The 13,594-nt window shown below is 35.8% G+C and overlaps 1 protein-coding gene across 8 annotated transcripts in view; it reads right to left on the reverse strand.

Moving 5' to 3' along the window:
• Window positions 1–7,722: 7,722 nt before the first annotated feature.
• cbfb (core-binding factor subunit beta) overlaps window positions 7,723–13,594 on the reverse strand; it is a 38,251-nt gene continuing 32,379 nt past the window's right edge. For 2 of the 8 annotated variants that reach the window (XM_055174995.2, XM_055174997.2), the window contains exons 6-7: window positions 12,025–12,072; window positions 7,723–9,904 (exon numbers count right to left, since the gene is read on the reverse strand). In XM_055174995.2, coding sequence (XP_055030970.1) covers window positions 12,043–12,072 — 30 coding nt within the window. In that variant the 3' untranslated portion in view covers window positions 7,723–9,904; window positions 12,025–12,042. Of the gene's footprint in view, window positions 9,910–12,024; window positions 12,073–13,594 lie in introns of all 8 variants that reach the window. The other 6 variants (XM_055174994.2, XM_055174996.2, XM_055174990.2 and 3 more) reach the window with 3 other exon arrangements.

Raw genomic sequence — 13,594 nt, forward strand, 5'->3', positions numbered from 1 at the left:
TTACCGGCAACCCAGCTGCAATATCATTGTAATTTCTACGGATTTTTTTTACAGTGTAGAGGAACCATTTTTAGTGCTATATAGCACCTATGAAGAACCATACGGGGGCCATATAGCACCACTATAGCACCACATATGGTTCTACATAGCACCTTATGGTTCTACACAGGTGCTACAGGTACTTCATCAGTGCTATATGGCACTTAAAATGGTTCCTCTATGATTACGAGCCAAGAACCACTTTTAGTGCTATTTAGCACCGTTTGTTTTAAGTGTGTTAACATTTGTTAATAAACAAAGAACTTACATGAACAACTACACTCTCTTAAAAAAATGGTGCTAAATAGCACTAAAAGCTCATAATCATAGAGAACCATCTTTAGTGCTATATAGCACCTATGAAGAACCATCTGGGGGTGATAGCACCAGATAGGGTTCTAAAACAATGATACACAGGTGCTACACAGGTACAACATAGGTGCTATATGGCACTTAAATTGGTTCCCCTATGATTACGAGCCAGTGAACCACTTTTAGTGCTATTTAGCACCATTTGTTTTTGGAGTGTATATTAACTAACAAAACTATATTTGTCCTTGTTAGTTGCAGTTAGCTAATGCACTGTAAACTAATTCAACCTTATTGTAAAGTGTTACCAAATTATTGCCTCAGCCTGTGTGCCTAATTTTATATTCAATCTACACTGTAAAAAAATAAAAATGCTGGGAAGCTGGGAAGAGTCCAAAAGTTTAAAGATCACAAGTAAAAAAAATAGCTTAATTTTACATTTTCTAACTGACTTTTAAAAATCCAGATTAGCAAACTGATTAAAAATGTCAACAACAACAACAAAAAACATCTTTACAAAACCTGATAATTCAAAACAGCGTGATTTGAGAATGTCTGAAGAAAATCTGACCTTTTGTACAAATTAAATAACATGGCCAATGTCACAAGTAATCTTAATTAGTAAGACACACTAAAATAACATAGAGCCTTTATGAATTTTCACAAAAAAAATATTTATTTGCCGTTTTAAATTAGATTTTATATTTCCAAGACTTTTAAAGTGGTCACAGACTTTTGGATCCCACTTATATTCTGCTTCTTATGGTAAGATCCCAAAATTACTTTAGGTTGTGTCATCTAATGTAGTCAGGTTGATTTAGTCATCCGAGATATATATATTTTTTTTAATATTTAGGGAGCAACATTAATACAGGTATATGCAGAGGTGGAGACATTTTTCAAGCATCTGTGCTTTATCAGAGTGTTTGTCTTGGGAAAAAATTTACTTTACTAAAAAATTTTCACTACATTCTAAAGCACAGAATCATACTGTGAATTCCTTTTATATTGCACATTAAAAATTAAGATTTAATACCTTATTACATAAAATTGTGTACTTTTACTTTTCTTGAGTAAAAGTACCAAAGTACTTTTTATGTAAGTAAAAATAAGAAAAATTACTAGATGTTTAATGTACTTAAATATTAAATATAAACAAAAACTTGAAATTATGAAATGTAGTGGAGTCAAAATTATGATAATATGCTTTGGAATGTATGTTTTCCAAAGAAAAACAGGATAAAATAGAAATACTTGAAAATTTACTTTTGTAGAAAGTAAAAAATACTTAAGTAGTGTCCGCCTCTTCTATATGTTAGCACAGAAGCACATTCAACCTGATAACTACAGTGTAAAAAATTGCTGTATGTAAGTTTAGAGTGATGAGTTGAAATGACTTAAATAACTGAAATAAAACCACTATTTAACTTAATTTTTTAAGCTAAAGTAAAACAAAAACTTGTTGACATGACTGTTTATTTTATAATCTACTTTTTCTACATATACCAGTCTGGTCCTTAAGTGCATCTTAATTTTGTTTTATGTTAGTACAATGACAAAAAATCGAAATCTAAAATAAATATTATTTACAATGCTTCGATGGACAGTTTCTTTGGACACACGCATGTTGCTGCGGCTGGTCCAAAGTTAACTTCCGGTCTGTATGCGTTTATCGGTCTGCCTAGTGGCTAAAATGACCTCAGGAACAAATGCTTTGTCGAAAATTAAATGATTTGGTTTCTTAAAGATGAGGGAAGACGGCGAGCATAGATCACCACTGCTAAGAGAGGCTTGTAAGCCAAGGATCTGTAGTTACAGTATACATTATTTTAAACAGCAATGTTAGCTCAATGTAGTTAAACGTGTTAAATGTGATATTTAGAAAAAAAGTGCTTAAAAGGTTTTTGGTTCCTGTAATCTAAAGAACCTTTGTTCACTACAAAAACCACTTTGTAAAACAGAAGGATTAAAGGTTTTAGGTGAACCCTGCAGCCAAAAATTGTTCTTCTAATAATCGTGACGCACTTTAATTTTTAAAAGTAAACAAGCAGTTAGTCACATATACATGTTATTTTTTAATAGTGTTGTTATGACTATAATGATCTTCATTATAATCATGTGCTTTACAATGACACTCCTGTGCTGTGGTTTTGCTGTACTGCCATCTCCTGGAATAGTTGCTTTTAAACCCCCTCTTCTCCTCTCCACCCCCTCACTCGCCCTCTCGCTCTCCCCCTTTGGACGCCAGCCTGACATACCAGACCCTGTTCGTTAGTGCATATTTTTACCCGCCGTTACTATATTAGGAAGCCAGTGAGCGAGAACTATGGGTGACTGCCAAAAGGAGAATAAGGAGGGTCTGCTGAGGGCCTTGCCAGCCCAGCCACTAGCATGAAGAGCCACTTAGAGCTCTCAGAAACAGCAGCCCTGCAGAAACAGAGGCCAAACTCGCAGAACAAACAAATAAATCTCTTTTTATGAAATAACTTTTCCACCATCTAGCACAACACACAAACAAAGGTTTCGTATGCTCAAGAGAGTGAGGTTAAATAGATGGATGTGGATGTCAAACAATGTAAAAGTAGACAAAGTGAATTTTTATTTCTTTTAGGCTAAGTAAAGAAGCATTTCAAAATATTGTCCAAAGGTCAGGCACAAATAGGAAAAGTATTACTCAACATTTGCCAAATATACAGTACATGTGGTCTTGCAGCAAGATGTGGGAATGTGTCAAATAGCATTGTACCTGTAGAAGACAGAAAATCTGACTTTTTGTAAAAAGACGGCAACATTTTTAATTTTAGATATATTTTAAATTTTATTTAATGCAGAATTTTAAATTTCTCTTCATTTTATGACATAAAACTTCATTTAAAAATGTCCATAAGCCTTAACTTCCTATTTGTTTCCAGCTTCAAAAGGGACATTCTACTTTTTTTGAAAATATACTCATTTTCCAGCTCCCCTAGAGGTAAACATTTGATTTTTACCATTTTGGAATCCATTCAGCTGATCTTCGGGTCTGGCGGTAGCACTTTTAACATAGCTTAGCACAATCCATTGAATGTGATTAGACCATTAGCATCGCGCTAAAAAATAACCAAAGAGTTTCGATATTTTTTCTATTTAAAAATGGACTCTTCTGTAGTTACATCGTGTACTAAGACTGACAGAAAATAAAAAGTTGCGCTTTTCAAGGCAGATAAAGTAGGGGGTCCCACTTGTCATTTTTACGCTTTAAATGGTGCTCATCAGCGCCCCCTTTGTCCCCTTGATGCGGTCTCCGGCGAAGCCCGCACTGCAGCAGGCTTTGCGCACTTTACCAACCCAGAAGTCCTTGTGAAAGAGCAATCAGACCAATCCGACGACAAAAGGGAGGAGTTCACACTGACGGGCAACTTCCCTTCCTATTTCCAGCGTGACGCTCGAGTCTGTCCCAAAACACGACTCCACGTGGACTCGCATCAAGGGTCCCTAAAGTCTGCACTCTATGATGTCATCAAAGTGTGGACTCTGAGGAGGACCACAAGTCTGGAGTGTGCCATTTGGGACAGGGCCTTAGTAATTTTCAATGGCAGGGGACATTTTTTCAGCATTGCGTAATATTACTACGCCTGCTGCAGCCATTTTGGTTATTTGGTTATTTTTTAGCGCAACGCTAATGGTCCAATCAGATTCAATGGACTATGCCAAGCCACGCCAAAAGTGGTACCGCCAGACCCGGAGATCAGCCGAATGGATTCCAAAACGGCAAGAATCAAATGTTTAACTCTAGGGGAGCTGGCAAATGAGCATATTCTCAAAAAAAGTGGAGTGTACCTTTAAATTGAGGATTTTCACATTTACAATCTAGTCTTTTGGGCTCCACTATATTTACAAAGCAAATACACTGCAGTCTGATGAGGTGCATGGGCATTCACAGACGACAATAATGCCTCCTTTATGGGGCAAAGTGAGTTCTGACTTTGCCATACACACTCATACACACCAACAACTAACAGAAGAGATGTCAGTGGACCTCATTACTGTTCAGCAAATGAACACAGTACAGGGCGATTATGTAAGATGGAGGTTTGGGTGACAGATGAAGCTTTGACCCTTGTATTCCAATATAACTGAACACAAGAATTCTGCTTATCTTTCGATCCTTGCATGTGTGGGAGGCTCTTTCAGTGTAAATCAATATCTCTTCTCTTCCCATACACAGACTCACTTAGTACAGGTAACATTTTTCTGTTTTAGACCTCTGGAAGTGTAAAGAAAAGACACAGCACACGCTACAGGAATGACCAGGGTCAAGACCCGCTTGCCTGAATCAATTACACTTTAAACCATGTTTGATGTTTTGAACATATGACTCACAATAATGTCTACTTTTTATCATGTTTTTACACAGACCGAATGCAGGTGGAAAAATATTATTGACATCATCATCATCATCATCATCTACTATATAGAATTTAAATTCATCTTTTTAATTAAATGTTTATGTTGATAATATAATGCTATAGATCCAAGTCAAGTGCACAAGTGACACATTTTTTTTATAAGATTTATTTAATTTCTCAGTATTGAACCACATGAATCACGGATGCTTTAAAAGGTTGGACTTTTACGTAATATTAATATGCTGACATCTAGTGGCTTTTGTGACTATACTGCACATATTTGTTCATCCCATCATGGGATTCTATAAATTTGGAAAACTAATATAAATTTATATTAACTAATCGTTTGTTTAAAATAATAATACATAGCCAGTAGAGACACGGGTATAGGTTGAGATTGGACCGACATATGCATGCCACATTATTGCTATGTGCACATTCTAGGAAAGGATGTGTACATTTTCACACCTTTATTTTTGTGTTATGCTTTTAACACATTATGTGTCATTTTAACACATCATGTGTCATTTTGTGTTAAAATAAAACACAAACTGTGTTCCAATAATAATCCCTAAACTAACACTGATCGTGTTGTTTTTAACACATCTGTTCTAAAAGTGCACAGCAGATATGGATAACTGATACTAAAATGAATACTTAATATTGCTGAAATGAAGTAGTCTGATAAATTGAAGCATCTTTTATTTTATTTATTTTTTTAATATAATAATATAAATAATGTACGATGAGGTGTTTATACAAATGCTAATTGATAACCAGCCCATTTACTTTCAGAAGAACATTCTAGATAATAGCCCATCCATTGCTACATAACACCTGACATTTAATACAATGCCTACACTGCACACCTGTTCATGGATAAAATGAAATGATTTGTTAAAAGTGAATGTTGGTATCCTTCTTCAATGCCTTGTGCATAAAGCAGGATATTAATATGGCATTAATTGTAAATATCTGTTGCCATATTAATATCCTGATGCTATTTACATTAAGTAAAAAAGATATTTTCTATTTACACTAAGTGTAACTTTCTTAGTGGTATGCTATTTACAGCAGGTGAAAATAATGTTTATTTAATAAATAAACTTATCAAATTTCCAATAAGTGTAAATAGTAATTACATATGGCTGATAATATTTGCACCTCAATATATTAACAGGATCCAATTATTATATACAGTGTTAATGATTAAATGTATTCAAATTATTAAATGGACAATACATTACTGAGAGAATAAAAACCCTCCCTACACCAACCCCTAATCCTACCCAAAAATACTTTTTTCTAAACAGTCGTTAGGCACTTTATTGGCACTTTTAATTATTTTTTCATTTTTATTTAAAATTAATGCCTTTCCGGTGTGACAGAAAATCTATAAAGTTACAATGCAATGTGTAAGTCGCTTTGGATAAAAGATGCATAAATGTGAAAAGTTTTTAAATAATATGATAATCATAATGATCTGCGTGCCGTGATAAAGATGCCATTGGAAGCTTTTGCTTTCCAAACCTCTGTTAGACTTTTCTCTCTAAGACTGATGTATCAATTTCTATTTTTTTTTCTTTCATTTTATGAATGGAAATGATAAATGAAAATGCTATTTGTATTTTCGTTTTTTTTATAAACGGATATGGAATGATCAAAAGATACTCTGATTCCTACAGCGTAAAAGTTATACGTTCAATAACTTATTTTAACCTTAGCACAAATTTAAAGTACACAAAAATGTTATTTCAGTATAAAGAATGATTTGAATTTCTCACATTAACCTCTACCAAAGAGTATAGAAGAACAAGAGGGGATACTCTGATTCGTTTTTGGCAACAGCCACTAGATGGCGCTTGAGTAGCGCGGCCGCCATTTTGGAATGAAAATTCTCACAGCCACTTAATTCTCAGTTCAGTCTCAGCGAATCTCACAGCCAAATCAGAAGCGCAATAGTAAGTTTCTAGAATTAAATTTTTGTTCACGTGCTGCACCTACACGAAACGCTGTATTGTCTCGTATGTATGTGTTGTGTTGTTGTTGTTATCAGTTGTGGAATCCAATCATTAAATACATACACATTTGAGGTATTTTTTTTCTTGCTTTATTATGTAATTCTAATTTATGCTACTTTACACATTTACTTTTATTATTAGTTACCAACTCCACTAGGTATGAAATATAAATTGTACATATTAATCCCCTGGATCCCGCTACAAACATGATAATCTTATATGATGCATTGCTCTGTCTGTTATCCTATAATTTCCACTTTCAATTCTAGCAATTCTAATGTATATTTGTGTATGTATATGGAGCCAATATTATGTGTGGATGAGTTTAAGTCGGTATGTAAAGTTAGCCTATAAAAGTGGAAGACATGTAAATATCTGAAAATAAACTGTAAAAAGGGATTAATGATCACTGGTCTGATTGTATGTTATTCTGTGTTATCATCATTCAGTTTGAATTTGGTCTTTTAATGTACAAAGTAGCTGATATTGCCATTACTTCTAGTTGACTCCCGAGTCGCTTTCATTCCAAAATGGCGGATTCGTAGGGCTGCTGCTGGGCGCTGGTGTTGCAATGAAACGTTCTATTGACTTTCACTTCTTGTCAATGTAAGATCTTTGCCTCTACTCTATGCATCTTCATCTGTTCACTGCTGAATACGACATCTAGTGGCCTGGTGAGTGCCGTTATGATGATGTCAAAATAAAAGTCAATAAGAATATATATTTTATTCTGCATGTGCTTACTTTGTGTTTATATAACGCATTCCATTTGTTTAAAATATTTTATCCAAACATTTGTGTATCATAAAAGTATTATGCATAAATATTTATAAAAAAATATTCAGGCTATATGAAATATAATTTGCACACTTATCTTGAAGATTTATTTAGGTTGTTTTGTTTTATAAACAAATGTATTATTTTTAGATCAACTTTTTGTCACATGCAATGACAACAACTAATAATACAATTTCTAACAAGTTTATTAAGAAACATGTCAAACATAACACTTCAGTTAACAGTCCTCCTCGCTTATTAACAACAGAGAGATAAAGCTAAAACCAAAGACCATATAAAAGCATCCCCAGTTCTTTAAGGGGCCAAAGGGGAAAGTAAGTAATATCAATACAGAAATACACATTTGATCATAGCGGAACCTGATAATGAAACAAAGGTATACCTGCATCAATAACTTAAAACAATTAAGAAAATAAACATTTATTCATTCATTTGAAAAAAAAGAGTCATTCACTACCTGGTGTGCATATGCCTTAATGCCTGCATTAAGTAAAGGAAAAAAACAATTGGGGTACCACAAGGGGTATTTTTTGATACACAGCATAAGACACACCTAGAAAGGGGACGGTAGATCTGGAAGGAGAGTGCATGCAGAATAAAGCAGGGCTGTTTGTTGACTCTGGTTTGGTCAAGTTCTCCGTCTTTTTAAAATATACCCAAACTCTAATAATGTCTTGGTGCACATCCATAAGCAATGGTACTGTGTAAGTGCCCTTAACATTCACTAAACCAAGATTAGCTTTTCCCCACCAGCCAGACAACATGAATCTGCTCTTTATAAATAAGCTTTCTTTTGTGTACATTTATCTATATTTGGTTTAAGCTAGAGGTAAAGTCCATACCTTGACTACAGCATCAAAAAATAAACTTACTAACTGTGGTAAAAAACAAAGTTTATGCTTATTTTTATGTTAAAAATATTGTAAAATCACCAGAACAGATTAATTTATGAGAATTAAGTATTTTTTAGTACAGTTATGCTGTTGTCCATTTCTGAGCTTTGAGTTTCTATACTTTCTTTTTTTCCATTCAAACCTGCAATTTTGGTTCAGGAATTTACCCATAACAAATAACGTCATGCCCATCCACACTTTCAAACATTTTACTGTGGCAAGACAGTAAAACTAAAACTTCCATATGATCATCCTAAAGAGATATGCACATAACATGCATAAAACAATAGCATTAAAAGCAATAACTTACAAATAACCCATTTAATTCAGTTTACCGCATACCTGGTTCTATTGTAAAATGTGTTTGTCAAATGACAAACAACTGCATACCTTTACAAGTTTATGTTTGTCTCATCGTTGCTCATCAATAACAGTATTTCTTGTGTATTGCAAACAGAAGTAAATCCAAATAACTTGAAAAAGTGATTGAAAAATGTCAAAATTTCCAAATGAAATTAAAATATGTAGCACAAAACTATAAAAAGCCTGCCTGCATTTCTGTCAAGGCATGAAAAAATCATAAATCATTAAAACATAAATAAAAGAGAAAGCAGAGCAGTAAAAACTCAGATATAGGTTAAAAACCGAATTCCTGCCTCATTTTGTTTAGAGCACGCTCAGAGTAACACTGACCTCAATATTCACTTGCTGCTGCTGCTTGGTTCATGTTCAAAGCACATTTCAATTGATTGTAACAGAAAGAGCGTGGAAGACAGAAAACATGGAGGATTGTAGAAGAAAAAGACTTTTATCCCAACATCAGCAGCCTTTTTCCAAAAAAACAAAACAAAAAACATGCTACTCTACTGCACGAATCTATGTTATCTAGTTTCCTACAAAGCGCGAGGACAAACAAGTTTATATTATAGTAAAAATTAAAATACAAAAAGTAAACATCCTGACTTTCACACACAAATGAATAAAATAATAAAAAATGCTGTTTCGTTACAACAAAGGGCTAAAAAATAAAATAAGATGCCTTGCATGGGGGAACAAGAGCAAACATAGGTAGAAATAACCATGCATACCGAAAGAGACTTGAACTGAATGTATCACATAGTGCAAAAATCCCAAGAAGAAACAAGGGACTAAATTAAATGCAATGAATCTCTGACTCACACCAATTCCAGCCCAGCCCTACCCAACCCACCCAGCCCCTTCACCCGGCCAAAAGAGGGATCACCGTTACCCCCGCCTCCCAAACACATCCCACCCGTAAATCCCCACCGGTGGACTTTGGTCTGCCCTGTGATAAGCGAGGTATCTGGAGATGAGATTGCCGTGGTGATGGAGGTCTCATGACCCTATCCCTTCCCACTTTGATGAATGCCGCTAGCGCATCTTGTGATCGTCAGTGTTGCCCATGTTGGAGCCAGGGCTGGGGTCCTGCTGTCGCCTGGGCTGGGTCATGCACAAAGATACACACACGCCAACAGACAAACCAAGACAAGAGAGATGATATAGTTAAAATAGCTGTGCTTTGTTTCCAGTCGTTGTATCTAAGCAAAACTATAACTATTCAAACCACAGAGTAGTCTACATAAAGTTTTGTGACACACATGCAATTGCTTCTCATGTCCAGCAGAGGCCAGCATCGTTCAGCATAGACTAAAAATTGAGCTGCTTTTTTTGGTAGAAGTGGCAGACGGTCATTAGTCAGGGGGGAAGTCTTCAAATCACTAGCCTTAAAAATAAAGACATGACTGATGGCCTTGTCACGGATACATATGTTTATGTGCCTACGTCTAAATCTCTCCCTGACACAGATGTCTGAGGACAACCAGGGCAGACGGACAGACAGACAGGCAGACAGTGAGGGGAAAGATAGACAAGAAGGCAGACATAGCGTATCTCATATAGCGTGAGATCATCGTCCGGCGATTATAGAGCCTGTTTTTATTCGGCCCCGACGCCTGGGAATCCCGTGTTTGGAGATGAAGCTGTTATAGCCGTCACAAAGCAGACAATAATAATCTATACGTTTAAAAAGAGCAAAACCAAATAATATATCTCTATAGGGTGCGGTGACAAGCCAAAACAGAACAAAACATGTTTACGTTTGCTCTGGAGTATTTAAGCATGTTTGTGTGTGGATGGGAGGAGGCGGCATCGATCACACGGAGCCCAGCTGCAGCACTCTCCTGTACCACAAGTCAATATTGCTTAGATTTTGCCGGCCCGCCAGCGCTGCTAATGAAAAAGATCAATACTAATGATATATTAATACTTTCAGTGGCCAACATCACTCATGCGCTAATCCCACCTGCAGTAAAGGCCTGGGTTTAATGAAAAATGGCCTATCTATTTTTCATCCATCTATCATGGAGAAGGCCATTACGATCTTGAATTTCTTTTGGCTTTGATTCGCCCCTTTAGACTCCCCCGCATACACACACAAACAGTCATACGACACGCACTTTAAAAGACAAATCTGTGTGTTTTCATAGAGTAGAAAGTGCTGTACACTTACTCTCACCTGCTCTCTTTTACAGCCAAATTCGGGATGTACTGTAACACTAAATTTTTTATATAAGTGCGAAGACAAGCCTGTATGCGTATATACATCAGTTTTGGTGCATTAATGTAAAAACAGACAGTATGTGAACAGATGGGACTAAGGCTGTAGCCCACCATACGAAAAACAGTCATTTCTGCTGAGCTTTTGTCTTAGTAGTAGTTTTCACCGGCACAACACAATAGTGTGGACTGCTATTGTGCTAGTTCTTATTGAATTACAGTTGATGCAGACTGAGATTTGACCGGCGGGACCGCAGCTATGCGACCGTCGTATGTTACGTGAATCTTCGATTCAAACGCAAACCTTATTCGGTATCCAAAATAAAGCAGGCAGCTTTACATATGAAAACAAGCTCAGATCTATGGTCAGGCTCCACACTGCTGGGATGAGAAGGCATGAATTATAGAATAATTACAGGGTTTCGTTTTTCCACCGCTCGCAGTGACTTTGAGCTTTGAGGGGAAAACACTTGGCCCGTGAGTCACAAATCTTCTGACTGCAAACAGTAAGAAATTCGATTTTCATAAGCTATTTAAAATAGAGACCCTGGCATGATTGATTTTGGAAGAGAGCGTGTAAAGGAACGCCGGAGGGTGTAGATTAGGAGAAAGAAATATAAAGGCGGCGGTTCATAAGGGGGATCTTTCTGGTCATGTGCTGCCAAGATGTGCGTGAGAGCTCCCAGAGGGCTTTGCAGCAGGGGAGTGGGTGGGCAGGGCTGTAAGGAATCCTGGGACGGAAGTCTGGTCTCCATTACAGAATGGGGGTCTATCGAGCTGGTGAGAGCCATTGCCTTTCTGTTCCAACGAACACTTTGGACAATATTTTGAACATTCCTACTAACTTTCACTGTTTCTAAGAATCATAAAACAGAAATAAAGATGCTCTTTCATGCACATGCCATCACACATACTGTTCACACACACACACACACACTTACAGACACAGACACAGTTTAGTGCATGACACAAGGATAGAGAGAAGCAGAGGAGACAGACCCTGGTTCTTGAAGGCCATCAGTCCCAGATTTTTGATGCCACAGGGTCCTAAAAAACACAATTTTGTTTTCATCTTAGAAGCGCTGTTTGGATTGATTGATTGCATTTGAGGACTTTAAATGAAATGATACTGCAAGCACTAAGCCAAACAACTAAAGCATTTATCAAACATACATACAGTACACAAACTGGCACATATATGCATACATACATAATACTATTAAGCATACACATCACAAACACATGCCCACCTTCATTTGGCATTTCTTCTAAATGATTTATGGTAAACACAGACATTCAAGGCAGCAGTTCACTAAATATAATCCTAAACTGTTGTCTTACCTCCTGTGTTATTAAATGAATGAGCTGTGCCATCGGCACCTGCTTAATGACAAGTGATCAAATCAGTGTTGCTCCACACAAGCTGTTTAGCTACATCAAGAGCTCTCAAAAATCAGGGATGATTTAGGAGAGAAAATGTTGTGAGGTATTATTTAGTATGAAAGTACTCTCAGTACAGCCTTGAAAAGAGACAGAAGTCAAATACCAACAAGTTAGTGTTCACAGATGAACACAACTTTTCTGAATTTTAAAGTCAATATTTGGTTTTGTATATTTCTAATAAATGCATTTTCACTTTAAAATTCATCCAATTTGTATTCATCCGTCAAGATTAACTAATTGGACAAAACATGTAATGTTTGCAATAATCCAAATCAGTCTATGGGAAAAATGAATGGGCTTTTTTGCGAGGGAACCACTGTCTCGCTAATTTTCGGGTTGGCCTTCAAAAATCACTGCGGCACCCCAAAATAAAAAAAAAATGCATTAGCTAACATGAACAAACAATGAAAAATACTTCTACAGCATTTATCAATCTTAATTGCGTTATTTTAAGCATTTACTAATACAGGGGTTTTCAAACTGGGGTCCGGGGACCCCCAGGGAGCCTACAGGAGGTTCTAACATTTTCTGAGAACATTTTTAGATTTATTTATTAGGGGTATCTTTCACTTCTTGCTAAATACATTTCAGAATCATTTATATTTGCATTTTATCGTTCAAGTGTGTTTTCCTTATTACAGTCCTCTTTATCTCACTTATTGGGGTTTATAAAGCAAGATTCCTTGTAAAGCTGCTATGAAACAACAAGAGTTATTGTCAAAGTTGCTGAAGTACATATACATTTCAATTGACATTTTATCTCTTTATGTTTATTCATCCAGAATTACTCCAAGTGTAGCCAATTATCTACACTGCAAAAAATGATTTTCAAGAAAAAATTTTCTTAGTATTTTTGTCTTGTTTTCAGTAAAATATCTAAAAATTCTTAAATTAAGATGCTTTTTCTTGATGAGCAAAACGACTCAAGAAAATAAGTCTAGTTTTTAGACCAAAAATATCAAATTTAAGTGATTTTGTGCATAAAACAAGCACAAAAAAATCTGTCAATGGGGTAAGCAAATTTTTCTTGATTTTGTCTTGAATTTAGAAAAATGTTCAAGATTTTTTGCTTACCCCATTGGTAATTACCAATCATTTTTTTGCAGTGTATTATACAGAAAAATAA

The sequence above is a fragment of the Misgurnus anguillicaudatus genome, chromosome 15, assembly GCF_027580225.2.
Source record: "Misgurnus anguillicaudatus chromosome 15, ASM2758022v2, whole genome shotgun sequence".
Lineage (NCBI taxonomy): Eukaryota > Metazoa > Chordata > Actinopteri > Cypriniformes > Cobitidae > Misgurnus > Misgurnus anguillicaudatus.